This window comes from Brachypodium distachyon, chromosome 4 (genome assembly GCF_000005505.3).
Source record: "Brachypodium distachyon strain Bd21 chromosome 4, Brachypodium_distachyon_v3.0, whole genome shotgun sequence".
In the NCBI taxonomy this organism is placed as follows: Eukaryota; Viridiplantae; Streptophyta; class Magnoliopsida; order Poales; family Poaceae; genus Brachypodium; species Brachypodium distachyon.
Genome location: NC_016134.3, coordinates 37236911 through 37252475, shown reverse-complemented (window position 1 = coordinate 37252475; position 15565 = coordinate 37236911). Strand labels below are relative to the sequence as shown.

Below are 15565 nucleotides of genomic sequence, written 5' to 3'. Positions count from 1 at the left end.
ATGCTATTCAAGGGAAGCAGGCAAACGATGGATTGGATGAGACAGAGACACGGCTCCAAATATAAGCCACATTTAAGCCTAACCAAACAGGGCCTAAGCTGGCGAGATAATTGGAGTAGGGTAAATTTTGATAGATAGAGCAGCCAGGGCAGAATATCATAAAAGGTAAGTACATCTGATTACCATAGATGGAACAAACGCACAATTGCAGTTGAAACCAAAGTCGCCTACCTTTTGAAGGAACAGTTCCAACTTTCTAGTGGCATAACGGCATGACCACGTTCATGGACCATGGTCTGAGTAATATCAATTGAACCTATTACAGGAGTGGCTGCATTTGCTCGAAAAATGTCGGATATGTTATAACTGTGTAACTGACTCCCAAGTGCAGAAAAAATAGAGCACATTAACAACATCCGTATATATATTTAGATTCGACTCTATCAACAGAAGATAACACTGGAAGGTGTTATATATTTACATCCCCACACAATACTAGATTCATACACATCAAATACAGACATTTTCAGTCATTCTGCGTATGGAAACAACTGTTCAAGTTAATATAAGCAAAATAATAAAAAGCATGATCCTTTGCAGATATATCACTCAGTAAAATCAGTTGAATGATAAGTTCATAAACAAAGGACGGAGCTCAAGACTATTATCTCTCAAAGAAAACAGAATATCTTGACATACATCATATGGTAATCAAAAGTTACTTTCCTTATAAATAGCCGGTATCCTGTCATGAGATTGTATGATAAAAATTTAGATAACCAGCCAAAAAAAACACCTAGCAAAATTAGATCCCCATTGTCTTCTAACTAAAGAATACAAAGTGGTAAGGATAAATCTCCTTGCAATCTAACTCAAAACGAAGAAAAAGATCGAAAACAGATACATGAAATTTACACCAATATACCCAAAATGGAAGTCAAATCAAAGTAAACTTACATCAACTTTATACACTAAAGTTGCTTGCAGGTTGCAACTTCATGGCATAGGTGGATAAGCATCTGCAGAACAACAGCGGCAAGGTTAGAAAAGAAATTTCTAACATTGGCATTCATGCATAACTTGAGAATATTCGTATTAGTCCTAGCTAGAAATTACCTTCAACAGTAGGACCAGGGCCAATGAAAGTGTCCATGCCTTTCAATTAACAATCAACCACTGGGGCTAAGGTGTACGAAAGAATGCCTCGCAAATCCCAACCAAAAAGTAAATCTAATTCCTACGTCATCCACATTAGGAAACACACACTCATTTGTTGGAGGAAACACGACTGTAGTATTCTGTGAAGTCCAAACGGAACAGAAGAAACTTCAAATCAACATGTTGCTGGAGGGGCAACTGAGAGATAAATGCATCAAGAGAAGCTGTATAATCTTTCGCGATGCTATCCAAATCTTCACCCATCTTCCGAAAAAGCTCTCCGGCAAGCTGAATCATGGCTTTTCTGCCTCCATCCAACCATGAACCCGCTTCCTTAGATTTTGTTTTTGATTTACCCTTTCCCCTGCGGTACAAAAGAGAACATAAAATTAAATTGAACAGTAGATGATATAAGATTAAAGATTTTGGGGGAAAGCTTGCACTAGCTAATTTTGCAATAATCTAACCTTAGTTGCAAGTCATATATCCGTTCAAACCACCTATCAGCATGGCTGCGAAACTGTAATATGATGTCAAACAGTGCAAAAAGATTTCTCAAAATTCCCTGGGATCGCTCACCAAGGAGGGACTTCTCCACAATTGAGGTGAGGTATTTATCATGTCCCGTGAGAAGATCGTCCAAATCTTTTGCTGCATCCATTTCTTCCGAGAAACGAGCCCAGGAAATCTCCAGAACCTCAAACATAATGTAGTACTGGAAGTTGGTCACAAAATGGTTCATTTCATTAAAGAGAACTTGGCATTTGCGAAGAACTGAAACAAACTGCACCCTGATGCTTGTTCCTTCCTTGTAAAATGGAGAAGAAACGATGCAATTAGGTTTCATTGTCTTCCAAACTCCAGTCAAGGAATGATCAACACGCTTAAGCTTCCATAGAAAGTTGAATATCTTGAGGTACATCTTCATGACTGAAGCTGTGAACACCGTATCCAGAGGGACCCTAGCATCATACTCCAAGGAGAAGACGTCCCAGCCACGATCACCGTCTCCATGATCCATCATCTTTACCTTTATCCGGTCCAAGATGTCGCGATCATCATACTGTGCATCAGATGCTCGTATTGCAGTCTCAAGCAAGCCAGCAAGGTGAAAGGAGCTAATCCGATTGGCAGGTTCAGACAACTCAGGCCCTACAACATCCATTAGATACTGAACAAAATCACCCTGCCCAAGAAGCAAGTATCTCTTGATAGCAAGACAATGGTCTTTAAATTGATACCGCTTATGGATAACATCCATCAACCGCTGATCAATTCTCTTGGCTGCTTCGACCACCAATGCCTCCAAAGCATCAATCTGCCCATACCCAAGCCCACCTCGGCTAGTTGTGGTCCCAACATAGGCTGCAGCCTCAGTGGCGGCATCAGCCCAACCATTGTCGTCACAGCAAACTTTAAGAAAGTTGATTGACTTCCCCGTCCTAAGAATCCTCTGGGCCAATACTGGAGAAATGAAAGTGGGCAGCATATCAGACTGAATAAGGTAGCCCTCCCGCCACAAACATTCAGCCTTCACTGGCTGCCCAACAATGAAGAACTCTCCAAACACATCCTCCAACTCCCCTTCAAGCACCCAGCTGCGGACCATTTCAAATAGTGGTGAGCATACCCGCCGCAGCAATCGGCTCATAAAATCTTGAAACATGGGATCCCCATGCTGTGCATGCCCATGGATCGCACCAGCCATCCCACCACCTCTCAAACCCCGGCATCCATCCACCAATACAGCCATTAAGCGCATCCTCACCGCAGGCTCAGCAAGCCACACAACAAGACGACGCAGTGAGAGGTAATTACCAGAAACACCTGAATCAGAACCTGGTGTTGGAATCGGATTCAATGAGTAAGACTCAAGAACAGCAAGTAGCTTATAGTAATCAGATAGCTCCTCCTGCAGAGCAGAGCAGAAGGCCTGAGCAACTGTGCCGACCTCAGTGGCAGCATCAGAGGGCAAGCGTCTTATGTTGTCAGAAATGAATCCTCGCACTTTGCGGAACAGACACCCAAGCTCACACAGCTTGCGAACAAGGGTGCGAGTGGAGCGTGGCACGCGGATGGCATCAGGGAGGTCATAGGTGTCCCTGCCCTTGTCATACCGAACATACCGGCCGTCAATACCCTGGCAGGCATATAGAACGTCACGCACGAGCGCAGCCTCTGACACCTCCGTCTCGTCAAGTACCAGTTCAGTGTACTCCCGCAGCGCCATTTCGCGGATGTTATCCGGATCCTTAGAGACCAGCACCACGCCACCTGGCGGCGCACCGGGCACCCGCGAGGCTGGCTTCCCTCCGGTTGCTGCCGGGGCACGCGGCGTCCCGGCCATGGGGAGGTTGGGGAGGCAGGAGGCGGCGGCGGCGGAGCGGCGGTGAGAGGAGAGCGAGTCGAGCAGGTAGAGGAGCGGCCAGAGGGAGGCGGGGCGGGATCGGACGGAGAGCTTGGAGTGCAGATCGGCGAAGGCGAGGGCATCGTCGGGGCGGCCGGAGGACGCGAGGCGGCGCTTGATGGACTCCGCGAGCGCGTGCTCGTCGGGGAGGACGGCGGGGGCGAGGCGGCTAGAGAGCAGCCGGTGCGCGAACCGCAGCGCGCCGCCCGCATCGCGTCCCCCGCCACCAGATTCGGCGGAGAGGAGGCGGAGGACGAGCTCCTTGACGAGATCCTGTGTTTGGTGGTCGTCCATCGGGGAGGGGAAGGGGATGGAACTGGGGAAGTGGAGTGCTAGGGTTCGACTGCGCTGCGCTAGGTGGGGTTTGGGAATGTTGCGGCTGGCCGGCTGCAGATGTGTTTTCTCTCTCTTTTTGCCATTTTTTTTGTGGTTTTGATTTTGGTTACGGGGAGTTTTCGTATTTTGAGCGCGGCGAGGAATCCTTTTGAAAAGGAGCGTACTCTCTGCAAGTGGCCCTGGAGTTTGGAAATGGCTATGACTTGTGACGATGCGGTGCGGTCAAATCCTAGGCGAAGGATCAACGGTTCAGATTGGTAGTAGTACGGAGAGAGAAGCTCGTGGGCTTTCATACTATTGGGTTGGGCCTTTACAGAACGATATCTCCTCCTAAGCCCGAAAGCCAATCTGAGATCTCCACCTTGTTCCTCTCGAGTCTCCACGACTCCAGCCGCAACCGCCGCCACCGCCGTGGCAGCAGCAGCGAGGAAGGTGAGAGGAGCGATTGATCTCTCCTTCCCCCGATTGATCTCTTTTCTTTGTTGTTACTAACCGTTCTTGGTATGCAGCTATGAGTGCGGATCCCGGAAAGAAGCCCGAGACTACCGGCGGCGGGGGCCCGCAGCTACCGCGGCCGGACTTCGTAAAGAGCTTCGACGCGCTGTGGTTCTGCTACTCACCGTTCCACCAGATGCAGCACTACTACCGGTACGGGGATTTCGACACCTGCTTCGGCAAGTGGGGCGATCTCCTCGACTGCCTCAATCTCAAGACAAAGAGTAAGGCGGAGGTGGAAGAGATCCTCCTCGCGCGGGAGAAGGCCAAGCCGCACTTCTGGACCTTCCGAACCGTCGACGAGGCGTCGGAGAACTGGTGGAGGATGTACAGGCACGTGGTGATCACGGCGGCCCCGCGGAAGCCTGCGGGTTCTGCCGCGCCTCCTGTCAATTCTGGTGGTAGTTCTTGAGGGCTGAAACTTACGGGACCCTGCACAGGCAGAAGCGTCGTTTGTGCTTTTGTTGCGATGTGATTGGAACACTGGTGTTTGAATGTAGCTGACGGAGTAATAAACTGGAACCATTGATGGATCGATAGTTAAATCTTCTTGATAATTCATGGCAACTTAACTGAAAAAGTCTGGTTTTGGTGTTCGTTTGCTGTTCTGCTGAATCAGCAGCATGCCTCATTCTGCTATTAGGTTAGCTTTCTGCTTAGTTGATTATTTGTGAGTGCTTTGATATCGTAGGTATCTCCATGGAAGGCGATGGAGACAAGCGGGCTGTGCTGCCTGCTGCCCTCGGTGTAAGTGTGTCCTTTAGCCAAATCGTGTTGTGGTTGCTGCCATAGACTGTAAGCTAATCCTTTGATGACGATGTTGTTTTCTGTTGTCACAATATGATACCTTCTTCAGCCACCATTGTTCTTTGAAGAAACTTTAGCTTCTATCTGCAGTATACTCAGTTGTTCAAAAATAAATAAATAGTGTATCTCTTTGAAGTAAACTCTTCACAGGTAGACTGACTGTGGATCTGGTTTGGAGTTATTACCTGCAGTCTATAAGTCGCTCTCTGTTTTAGATGGTAGTGATATGAATTGTCAAAAATATTGTATGTATACTTTAGTAAGAATTTAAATCGGTAAAGCCAGTAACTGGAATTGATAAGATGTGCACTCTGTAGCTACAAACATGTTGAAATATTTTCCTAAAAAAACATGGTGAAACCTTATAAATTTAGTGACATAAACATGGAACTGGGAAATGGTATGGTTTAATTCCTTGGAACTTTTTTATTTTATATTTATATTGAATGATTAGTAAGACATCCAATTTTGTGTTTGCTATTTCAGCGGGCTTTATGTTGTGGTTTTATATCACAGTATGATTGTTGGCTCCTCACTGATGCTATTCTATCCCTTTTGGGCCATTCTATTTACTATTTTACTATTGCCAGACTGCCTTTCAAGTGCATGTAGAATTGTAGTTAATGTAATCTGTTCTGGAGTGTTAACTTTCACAAAAGGTTTGCTAACCGGGAACTGGCCCTGAATCTTGAACTTATAGGCTTGTTCAATCAAGGGTGATCAATCAGCACTTGTTCAATGTTTCTCGTTCTGATTATCTCTCTCAAGGTTGGTTTGTTTATTTTGTTGGATTCTGAAATTTCTCAGTGTTCTGAATTTGCATCTTCGTCCAGTCGGTCAGTATCACCCAGGTCAGTGTGTCTCAGGCTCAGAGCCTCGGATTTTGTATTTCTGCAGTGTGCTATTATTGTTCTCTAAGTAGCCTTTTTATTGAACACTTCTGCTACCTATGATCAGTTTTTTTGTTTAATTCCGTATTTTTTTTACATAGCATGTACAGCTATGACTAAGTCTGGGATATGCCTTGTTGCTTACGGTAATATTTTTTGTCTATCTTTGATAATTGTCTGGCTTAGTGCAATGTATGAATAATGTCTTAAATGAACTGAAGTGTTTGGTTGCTAGTAGTTTTTAGAAGCATAGCTTTTACCCAGCAACTGTGGCATTATGTCACTATAGATGCAGCAATAGTTGAGCTGTTTTTCTAGAACTTGCTGGGTTTGGGGACTTTTGCTGTTTTTGTCGGTCCTGCAGTCGATGTGGTGAGATGTCCCCCCCTGCTCAGTGATAAATCATTCTATTTTTTTCCCCGTGTGGCCACCTGCAAATGAATTTTCTGTAGCCATGCTTTCTTGTTGTATTTTTACAGTTTTTATCTCTATGTTTCAGTTTCTTGTTACTCTATAGGTCAATATGCCCTCCTAGGCATGGGTCATACACCGTTTTCTGTTTTTGTAATTGTCAGCCTGTGTATCAGCCTTGTGCTGACATCTGCTCTTTTTTTCTATAGAGATGAAGGAGTTCCTGGGCTTGTGGTGCTCTCTTTTACTCGTTATTTTTCCTAATTGTACTGATTTTGTTTCCCTTTTCTTGGCTACGACTCTTTGTTCTTTTCCAGTGTCAAATTTATTGTTTTTTATCAGCATATGGTCGTGCTTTTCTCAGTTTTATTTGGTCGTTGTCTCTGATCATCGAGGATATGTCCCACCAACATGTCCTCCTCATCCAGAGTGTCGGTGGTGCTTAGATTAAGCCCCTGTCAGTGTGTGTTGAGTAAGTGATCTATTAACAAGCTTACGTTTCTTTATATCATTCTATTTATCATAAGATTATTAGTTATTGTCTTTTCGTAGAAGCCACGGAATCTTAGGTATTTTTGGCTTCTATTAAGAAGATTTACAGTGTGATATAATTGAGGTTTATATCATTTCTGATATTCATTTTTTCTTATTTCTGATTTGTAGAAGTAGGTTGAAGGTGTTCTTGCCATCAAATTTTGATTTTTCGTTTTTTCCTGCTGCGTGCTGCTGCTTCAGAGTTTGTATTGATTCCGAACTTGTGCTCTTCTTTTAACCTGTGCTTCAAAACAGAGTTTGTATGGATTCTTAACCTCTGCTTTTCTTTAGTAAACTCTGAACCTGTGCTTCAGAGTTTTTGTCATCCCTTTTGTGGTTACCTGTGCACCGAACTGGAATGTCTTAAACTGACTGCAATGTCTTAGAAGCCTTATAATCTTAGTATATTTATGTGGAAAACTGAATGCTACCTGTCTGGCCAAAAAAACTGACTGCTACCTAATTGTAAAACACCAAGGTGTCAAATAAACACTCCCGGAGGATAATTATTTGGACATTCTTGTGCATTTGCTAAGAATCGAACTACTTTTTTTTTTGTTATTCTTGCACAGTTGTCGCTAGTTTTGGGATCCTCTTGTGTGGCTAATTCATGTACCTGCACAGCGCATGATTTGGAACTCCTTATGCATTTTCCCATAATTTTGTTTAGAATAATAGGCTTTTCGCCCTTTTACATTTCAGAGAAGCTCAGCTTATTACTGATTTCCCCATAGTTTTGTGTTCTCTTTATTCAGATTTGTTCCCACCTGGTCTGCTACGCACTGATCACAATTCACAAGGCAACGGACTGGGGCAATGCCTTGTGCCTGAGCAGTGCTGACGCGCCAATGGATAACATTACCTGCCTGAACCTTGCCCAAGCACTGATCAGCACCCAACGTAATGACACCACTGTCTCCCTGGCCAACACCGTGCCACCGATCTTATCAGCTTCAGGAGTGTTGATGGCATCGTCTTTGAACCATGAAGATCGGAGCGCTGTGGCTGCCGTCAGCCTCTTGCTGGGGTTGCACCTGAGGAGTCCTTTCAGAACATGAAATCCGTCTTTCGACAGCACCTCCTCCGGGAACAGCTCTCGCAGCCGATCATGGTGCGGTGCTTCTTGTTGCTGCGCTCGCCATTGCTGCACCTCTTGGACTAGGAGCGTCGACTTGAAGCCCTGCCACGTTCTCTTCCCCGGCACGCCAAGCGTGTCGAATATCTTCCGGAGTTGGTCCATCTTGTCGTCCCTCTCGAACAGCACCTGGCCAGAGAGCAGCTCTGCCATGACGCATCCGAGCGACCAGAGGTCGACGCGCTCGTCGTATTCCGGTTTCTCCAGCAGCACCTCCGGCGCCATGTACGAGGGCGTACCAGCCTGCGCAAACGGCAGCTCTGCCTTGGCCGTGAACATGGCCACCCCATAGTCGCAGATCTTGACGCCGTCGTCGTCACCAATGAGGATGTTTTTAGGCTTGATATCCCGATGGATGATGCGGCGCTCGTGCATCGCCCGGGCGCCTATCAGCAGCTGCCGCATGACTCGGCGCACATCGGCCTCCGGGAACGCATGGCCGTGTCGTTCCATGCGCCTGTCCACTGTTTCGTGCAGGGTCGGCCCGACATAATTCATGACGAGACAATACTCCTTGGTGTCCGGGTTGCGCGCGACGCCATGGAGGCCGACCAGGAAAGGGTGCCCATGGCACGCCACCATGAAGCAGGCCTCCCTCAGCAGCTCGCCAACATCCGGACGCCTGGCGCCGTCTCGTGCGTGGATGGTCTTGAGGGCGACGATCTGGCCGGTGTCGCGGTGCTGCGCCTTGACGACAAGCCCGAAGGAGCCCTTGCCGAGCCGATGCAACTGCTTGTAGCAGCGGGTGCTGCCGACGTCGGGGCCACGCCGCCACCTCCTCCCTTTCTCGCAACGAATTTCCCTAGCGTCATGGCAGCTAGCATCGATCGTGGAGCAGATTTCGGCGACCTGCTTGCCGCTCATTGTTCCCGCAGCGGTGTGCTCGTCGATCATCGCAAGTAGGTCAGCGAGTTGCCCGGCCGTTGTTCCGGCGGCCCCGCCAGAGGCAAGCGTGAGCCGTGCTGCCAACCGCACCCGCAGGTTTTTGAGCAGCACCAGTATCCACCTTGATATTTCTACGAAAATCCATAAAACTCCGAAGATGTCGTTAGAGTCACAAATCCAACGGGACATGGTGCAACCGGCGAGGGACATAGTTAAGAGGACGAACGAGGAGGTGCATATATATGTACATGGAGGAGGCTAATTTCTGTCGGTCTGGTGCCGTGCCGGGCAGCGCCGGGTTCGAATATTGCTCGGACACGAAGCGATGCCTTCGCTCAAGCAGCGACCAATCCGATCACGGCTAAGAGAGCTTTGCAAGGAAACATCAATCAAACCCATACATCGAACTTGTGAAGATGTCGATTTTTAACAAAGACGTGACCTTAAATCGCACGTCAAACAAAGAAATTTTCTCAAACAAACTACACGCCTCGCCGGCCCGACTCCGATTTGGTGAGGCTCCTAAGCCGGCCCAAGATCCGAACCTTGCCCTCCCACCCGGCGAACCCCTTCCTCCCTTTCTTCGTGGGCGACTCGTCGGAGAGCTCCGCCGCCGAGTCCTCCCACTGGAGCTCGTCGGCCGCTTTCACCCGCGCCTTGAGCTCGGCCGCCAGCTCCGATACCGCCGTCTCCGGCTCGTCCCTGTTCCTCAGCAGAACTTCCCCCACCTCAGCCGCCGTCATCTCCGCCCCGTCCGCGATGCACTTCTCCGCCGCGTCGAGCGTCTCGTGCTCGCCGACGCCGGCGCCGACGTAGCGGTCCACGAGCTCCCGCATGGCGTACGCGCCGCACGGGCCCAGCCGCACGTGCACGTCCATCCTCCCCGGGCGCAGCAGCGCCGGGTCGATGCCGTCCACGTGGTTGGTCGTGAACACGATGATCCGCTCCTCGCCGCAGCACGACCACAGGCCGTCGGTGAAGTTGAGGAGCCCCGAGAGCGTCACCTTCCCCCTGTGGCCGTCGCTGCCGCCGCGGCCGTCGTCGTCATCCGAGTCGTCGTCGGACGAGTCATCGTCGAGACTACGGCGTCTCTTGTTGTTGCGCTGCCGTCGTCTCTTGCTGGAGCGGTCGCCCGTGAGGTGGAGGGAGCAGTCGATGTCCTCGATGACGATGAGCGAGCGGTTGGTGGTCTGGATGAGCAGCGCGCGGAGGTCGGCGTTGGTGGTGACGCGGGTGAGCTCGAGGTCGAACACGTCGTAGCGGAGGTGGTTCGCCATGGCGGCGATCAGCGACGACTTCCCGGACCCGGGCGGCCCGTGGAGCAGGTACCCGCGCTTCCAGGGCCGGCCCGTCCGGCGGTAGAACTCCCTCCCGCCGTCTCCGGCGAACGCCGTGAGGTCGGCCAGGAGCCGCGCCTTGAGTTCCTGGTCCAGCGCGAGCGTCTCGAACGTGGACGGGTGGCAGAATGGCACGGACGACCACGACGCCGAGGACCCGCCGCCGCGCGGGCACGAGGCGCCGTTCGTATGCAGCCGCCGCGCCCTGGACGCGCGCTCCAGGGCGTCCGCCGCGGCCGCCAGGTGCGCGAGGTACGCCGGGAGGAGGGACGCCGCGTGCCGCTTCGGGAGGCGCAGCGAGAAGGACCGCCGCTCCTCGAGCGAGTCCTGGAGCGTGTCGGCGTGGTGCGTCCACACGGCGCGGTGGCCGCCGAAAGCGTCGGGAACAGAGTGGTTCGGGGAGAGCGACACCGACACGGACGACGCCGATGGCGGCACTCCGGAGACGCCCGAGAGGGAGCGCGGCAGCGAGAGGGTGAGGCGGGGAGGCGGAGGGGAGGAGGAGAGGAGCAGGGAGCGGTGGAGGTAGAGCTGGACGTGGCGGTAGAGCGCGTTGGGCTCCACGGCGGCGGAGCCGAGGAACTCCGGGACGTCGAAGTAGGAGTAGGGCGTGAGCGAGTCCTGGAGCGACTGCCAGAGCGAGTGGAGCAGGGAGAGGAGCTGAGTGGGGAGGACGTTCTGCAGGATGGTCAGCAGGCCCAGGAGCGACCACATCTGCGACAGGAACTCCATTGCTGTCGGAAGACTGGAGCGAGCTCTGATCGAGCTCGGCTTTGCTTCTGCTCTTGGGGTTTTGTGGTGGTTTTTGACGTGCTAATGACAGTGTGGTGTAGCTTATGGTTTGGCTTGGCTTGCAGTTGCATGAAGGTGAAGGGGGCGTCAGATATAAAGAGAGGATCAGAGGAGCCGAGGATGATTGAAAAGAAGGTGTGCAGTGCTACAAACTGTTTTTTTAGCCTGGACTGAGCAAAATCTGCTTTGGGGTGACAGCTTAGCGTGTGTATGCATGCACGAAAGGTCGATATGATGGGTAAGAATATGTAGTAAGTATTTGACAATCACAGCAGTGCCAATCATGACACTTGTAACTAAAATTGTTCACTTTCTTTCTCAAAAAAATATATGCACTTTCTCGGATATGTTATGTGAAGGCTTTTTTTCAAGGCATGCCTTTTCTTGCGGGGGGGGGGGGGGGGGGGGTTCTATAGGCATTCTTAGTCATGAATTTGAGAAGAAAATACATACAGTTATAGCTCAAAACTTATTTCCATGGTTCCATCCATTTTTTCAGGCCTTCGGCAACAATTTCTTGATTCAGCGATCTCAAACAGAACAGACAACAACAACAATCGGTGATGTTAAGAATCACCAGACTAGCCAACAATTCCAGTCGCTGAACCATGGAAGAAATTGATGATATCTCGTCTTCCTAATTTTCGTATAACATTCCGGAATGGATACATACACCGTACGCGTATCCATTCCAAAGAATGGAAGAATATTTCTTCAGTGGCTCAGCTGTAGCCTGTAGGGGAAGGAGAAAGGCCCAGCCCAGGCAAAAAGACCTTTGGAAAGCGTCGGGAAGATGGAGCGAGAAGGGTGCGTGCAGCTCCTCTTTTTCTACACGTTCTTTTGTTCCTTTGTCATCTTTGGCGATGGGCGTCTCGGGCGCCGGGAAGGACGGCGTGGTGGCGCCGGCCGGCCAGCCGTGCTGCCCAGAAAAGTGGGCCTGCCGCGTTTGCACGGAGGAGAGTCCAGCTACCGCATTACGCATAGAATGTTCCCCTGCATTGCTGACACCCCACAATCAGTTGTTCGCTGTCAGTGACCGAGTGTCGCTGATACTGGCTACTCTGGTCTCAAGTTGAACACGATGAACTGATGATGTTATGAAGTGTTAGGAGTGGGAATTGCTGATCTAATCCATTTAATCCTGGCCATTATTTATGCACGATTTGTACGTACCAATGCACACTTGAGTATCGCTAGTACTGCTTTCTACATGTGGACGTCACATGGGAATCGAGCAATCTCACACGAAGCATCATTGGATTCTCCCGTCCAAACAAAAGACAAAAGGTCAAGTTTGTTATTAGGTGTTCATGGCGTCCCCTCTCTTTCGCCAAAGCAGCCATGGCAGATTAGTTTAGTTTTGCCAAAGGTTGTGGGATCAAAGGCCCTAATTGTCCTTTGTAGTAGTAGCTCGTTTGAGCTGATGGAGCGAGTGTTCGGGAGTCGGACGCCTTTTGCCGGGGAGGGAATATATGCCAAAACGAAGACCCATCATTGCGGGGGCGCGGCCGGGCCTTTCCCGCGCATGCAAGTGCGTGCGGCCTCCCTTTCTCTCTTTCGCGACATGGGCCGGAAATCTCCTCGCTTGACATGCCATGTCAATGAACAAGAGCTTTACGTGTGTCCTGTAAAATTGCAAATCGTAATGATTCGCTTGTATCTTTTCGTTTTCAGATGATGTTTCCTTTAAACTTCATCATCCAAATGAAGATATATCTACGGAGCATTCACTGATTCACATACTCTAGAATGTGGGAAAATGAACTGCCACTCATAAAAATGAGAAAAGAAATTTCATCCATAGATCTTCTAAAAAAACAACAATCCATTACATCACGAAATTGTCGTTCTATATTTGTTTAAAGATGACATCGTTGCAGCCGTGCGTAGATAGAATACAAAACCTAGGATGCCTTTTTTTCTCTCTAACTTTTGTGCCATCTTTTGCTGAAGAAAACACATGATGCTTTGCTTCAAAGGAATTTTCCTCCATGCGTTCAGCATCTACGTCGACTAGTAGTACCTACTCTCTACACACATGCGCCGCTGAGAATCTGATTTTGAGTCCCCAAAAAACCACACTTTTTTTGAGCGTGCAGACTTTCATCTTTACCTGGGGGAGCTTTTGCATTGCATCTTTCGTCGAAACTTTTACTTTCCTTTATTTGAAGTTAATTATGGCAACTTTAACAAATTGATTTTGCTTGAAATTTCATTCCTTTTCTTTTGCCACAATAGGCCTGATGTTTCATTTCACCTCTACACGTAGTAAATGGGCTGCCCAGCAAAATTATTAAATGGACCGTATAAATCCACTTTTTTTTTAGGTCCGTATAAATCCACAGGTAACTTCAATCAAATTCAACCCCCATGTAGAAGGCCGAACCTTAGGGCCCTTTTGGAGGCCTCGAAATCCCAAAATCTGGCTCTGGGCTCTGAATACCAGATACACAAGCCAAAATTTGGAGGCTGAGAAACGTTCAGGCGGCCAGCTCCAGCTCTGAATTTTCCGGGTTGAGTTTTGGGCCGTCCGTGACAGGTTTTGGGCCGGCCTGCTTGGCTTTGACGCTACCGACAGTTTTTTTTAGTATGTTTTTCCATTTTGTGATGTTGGGTTTTCAGCCCAGTCGTAGGTTTTGGTCGACCTGGGCCCTTTTATAAAGCATGTTTTAAAGCAAAAATGACTAAATCGCAATTACCGGAGCCGTCCAATCAGTATGGGATGGCATCTGTACTCCCGCCTCTTTATCGTTTGTCTCGATTCTTAAAACACGATTTAGATCCAATGGTTAAACAATCAAATTAGCTTTAACTAAAAATCAAAGAACTTAAATGTAACAAAATCTAAAAAAAAACAAATTGTACTATTTTGGGTCTGATTCAACAAAGTAGAAATGACCATCCCCAGAATTTGCATAGTTCATTCTTCTTGAAGATGCATGCATACCACAACCTCTTGCAAAGAGATGCAACAACATGCATACATGGTATTACCTCGTTTCTAAATATAAGAGTTCTACTTTTGTCTTAAAAATCAATTGATACTAAAGATTTAAATTATTTTTATCAAATCTATCGTTATTTATATATACAGTATAAAACCATTTGATGTTATTAATATTAGTAGATTTTTATAGCCTTGGTCAAACATGAAAAGGTTTTACTCAGCACTCCCTCCGTCCCATATTAAGTGTCGAGATATTACATGTATCTAAACGCTTTCTAGACATAGATACATCCATATTTTAACAAATTTGAGACACTTGATACGGAGGACGGAGAGAGTATAAGATAGTCAATTGTTATATTTAGAAACGAGTAATTGCAATGCAGGAAAGGACGCGCGGTACGACAGTATTATTCGCATTTTCATTCCAGTGAGCGAATTAAATCTTTACACGATTTCGTGCTCTGCGGCATCCTGATTCTTCCGATCGATCGATTTCATTCCATCACTCGCCGAATACAAGTTAGAGCGCGAACCACTTCTCGCGGAAGTTTGACTGGTACGAGACCATGACGAGGAGCAGCACGAGCAGGAGCCCAACGCCCCACGGCGATCCCCCCGCGCGGTGGATGGAGTCCCTCTCGGGCATCGACAGCGACGACATCAGCTGGTCCACGCGCCCGCCGTAGCTCCCCCCTTCGCCGCCCCCGGCCGACGACGACAGCAGCCGCACGGCGACGAGCAGCGCCAGCGGCGACACGATGAGCAGGAGCCGGCCCTGGTCGGCGAAGGTCTCCGCCGCCGCCTCGTAGCTCGCGTACCAGGAGAAGCCCAGGAACGCGAGCAGCACCAGCAGGAAGAAGCACAGGTGCAGCGGCAGCTCCGGCGCCTGCAGGTGGTGATGCGGATGCCCCGACGACGCGCCGCTGTTGCTGTACGAGTTCCCCATCGATCGATCCGTGACCTCGGCTTCTGCTTGATCGATGGAACTCTCTCTGGGGATCGATTTGCAGCTGGTTTCTGGGGTTCTGATAGGAGCAAAATAACTTGGGGGTTGAATGGGGAGCTGGAGACTAGACGAGTCGGGCTTATTTATAGAGGAAATGAGGCGACACGTGGCGAGCGCATCGGCCAATCGGAGCAGCCGTCCAGGCAGGGAAGGCGTGCCGCTGCGCGGCTTGACACGGCGTGGAAGCACATGGGGCCGGCTCCGCAACCGGAGGACGAGCACGACGCGAACCGCTTTGCTTAGCCCGAGCACCGTCCGTCGTTGCTAAGTAAAGCGCGCCCGTCCCGCTGGACCCACAGGCCAGCGACAGGACCGTTGTGGGCCTGCGGGCTGTGCTGGCTGGTGCGTGCTGTCAAGTGTCGAGTGGATCTCTAGTTGTGCACACAAAATTTTCTTTGAGCCCGCTGTTCCCTGTGGCTCGA

General features: G+C 49.3%; 5 protein-coding genes across 6 annotated transcripts; 1 reads left to right on the top strand and 4 right to left on the bottom strand.

Annotated features, from left to right (window-relative positions):
• Positions 1-476: 476 nt before the first annotated feature.
• LOC100836813 (gamma-tubulin complex component 3) lies at positions 477-3969 on the bottom strand. 2 transcript variants are annotated; one of them, XM_010239921.3, is made up of 4 exons: positions 1626-3969; positions 1117-1522; positions 958-1019; positions 477-745 (listed from the first exon to the last, which is right to left on the bottom strand). In XM_010239921.3, the coding sequence occupies exons 1-2, from the start codon at positions 3857-3859 to the stop codon at positions 1267-1269; spliced, it is 2490 nt and encodes an 829-aa protein (XP_010238223.1). In that variant the 5' UTR covers positions 3860-3969; the 3' UTR covers positions 477-745; positions 958-1019; positions 1117-1266. The 2 variants fall into 2 exon arrangements, with proteins under 2 accessions (XP_010238223.1, XP_003578199.1); XM_003578151.4 differs by having other exon boundaries at positions 628-1019.
• A 204-nt stretch (positions 3970-4173) lies between these two features.
• Positions 4174-4992, top strand: LOC100836502 (uncharacterized protein C227.17c). The gene is made up of 2 exons (XM_003578150.4): positions 4174-4333; positions 4411-4992. The coding sequence occupies exon 2, from the start codon at positions 4413-4415 to the stop codon at positions 4806-4808; it is 396 nt and encodes a 131-aa protein (XP_003578198.1). The 5' UTR covers positions 4174-4333; positions 4411-4412; the 3' UTR covers positions 4809-4992.
• A 107-nt stretch (positions 4993-5099) lies between these two features.
• Positions 5100-9299, bottom strand: LOC112268573 (putative cyclin-dependent kinase F-2). The gene has a single exon (XM_024463535.1). The coding sequence runs from the start codon at positions 9266-9268 to the stop codon at positions 7832-7834; it is 1437 nt and encodes a 478-aa protein (XP_024319303.1). The 5' UTR covers positions 9269-9299; the 3' UTR covers positions 5100-7831.
• A 144-nt stretch (positions 9300-9443) lies between these two features.
• LOC100836199 (AAA-ATPase At5g57480-like) lies at positions 9444-11385 on the bottom strand. The gene has a single exon (XM_024463534.1). It carries the CDS (start codon positions 11125-11127, stop codon positions 9541-9543), a length of 1587 nt encoding a protein of 528 aa, XP_024319302.1. The 5' UTR covers positions 11128-11385; the 3' UTR covers positions 9444-9540.
• A 3149-nt stretch (positions 11386-14534) lies between these two features.
• Positions 14535-15220, bottom strand: LOC104584685. The gene has a single exon (XM_010239920.3). The coding sequence runs from the start codon at positions 15081-15083 to the stop codon at positions 14658-14660; it is 426 nt and encodes a 141-aa protein (XP_010238222.1). The 5' UTR covers positions 15084-15220; the 3' UTR covers positions 14535-14657.
• Between the last annotated feature and the right edge of the window lie 345 nt (positions 15221-15565).

Excerpts from the sequence above, each read along its gene's own strand:
- LOC104584685 (XM_010239920.3), bottom strand. The coding sequence starts at position 15,083 with ATGGGGAACTCGTACAGCAACAGCGGCGCGTCGTCGGGGCATCCGCAT.
- LOC100836502 (XM_003578150.4), top strand. The coding sequence starts at position 4,413 with ATGAGTGCGGATCCCGGAAAGAAGCCCGAGACTACCGGCGGCGGGGGC.
- LOC112268573 (XM_024463535.1), bottom strand. The coding sequence starts at position 9,268 with ATGTCCCTCGCCGGTTGCACCATGTCCCGTTGGATTTGTGACTCTAAC.
- LOC100836813 (XM_010239921.3), bottom strand. The coding sequence starts at position 3,859 with ATGGACGACCACCAAACACAGGATCTCGTCAAGGAGCTCGTCCTCCGC. Across the intron at positions 1,523-1,625 it reads ATATATGACTTGCAACTAAG|GGGAAAGGGTAAATCAAAAA; the intron begins GTTAGATTATTG and ends TTTGTACCGCAG.
- LOC100836199 (XM_024463534.1), bottom strand. The coding sequence starts at position 11,127 with ATGGAGTTCCTGTCGCAGATGTGGTCGCTCCTGGGCCTGCTGACCATC.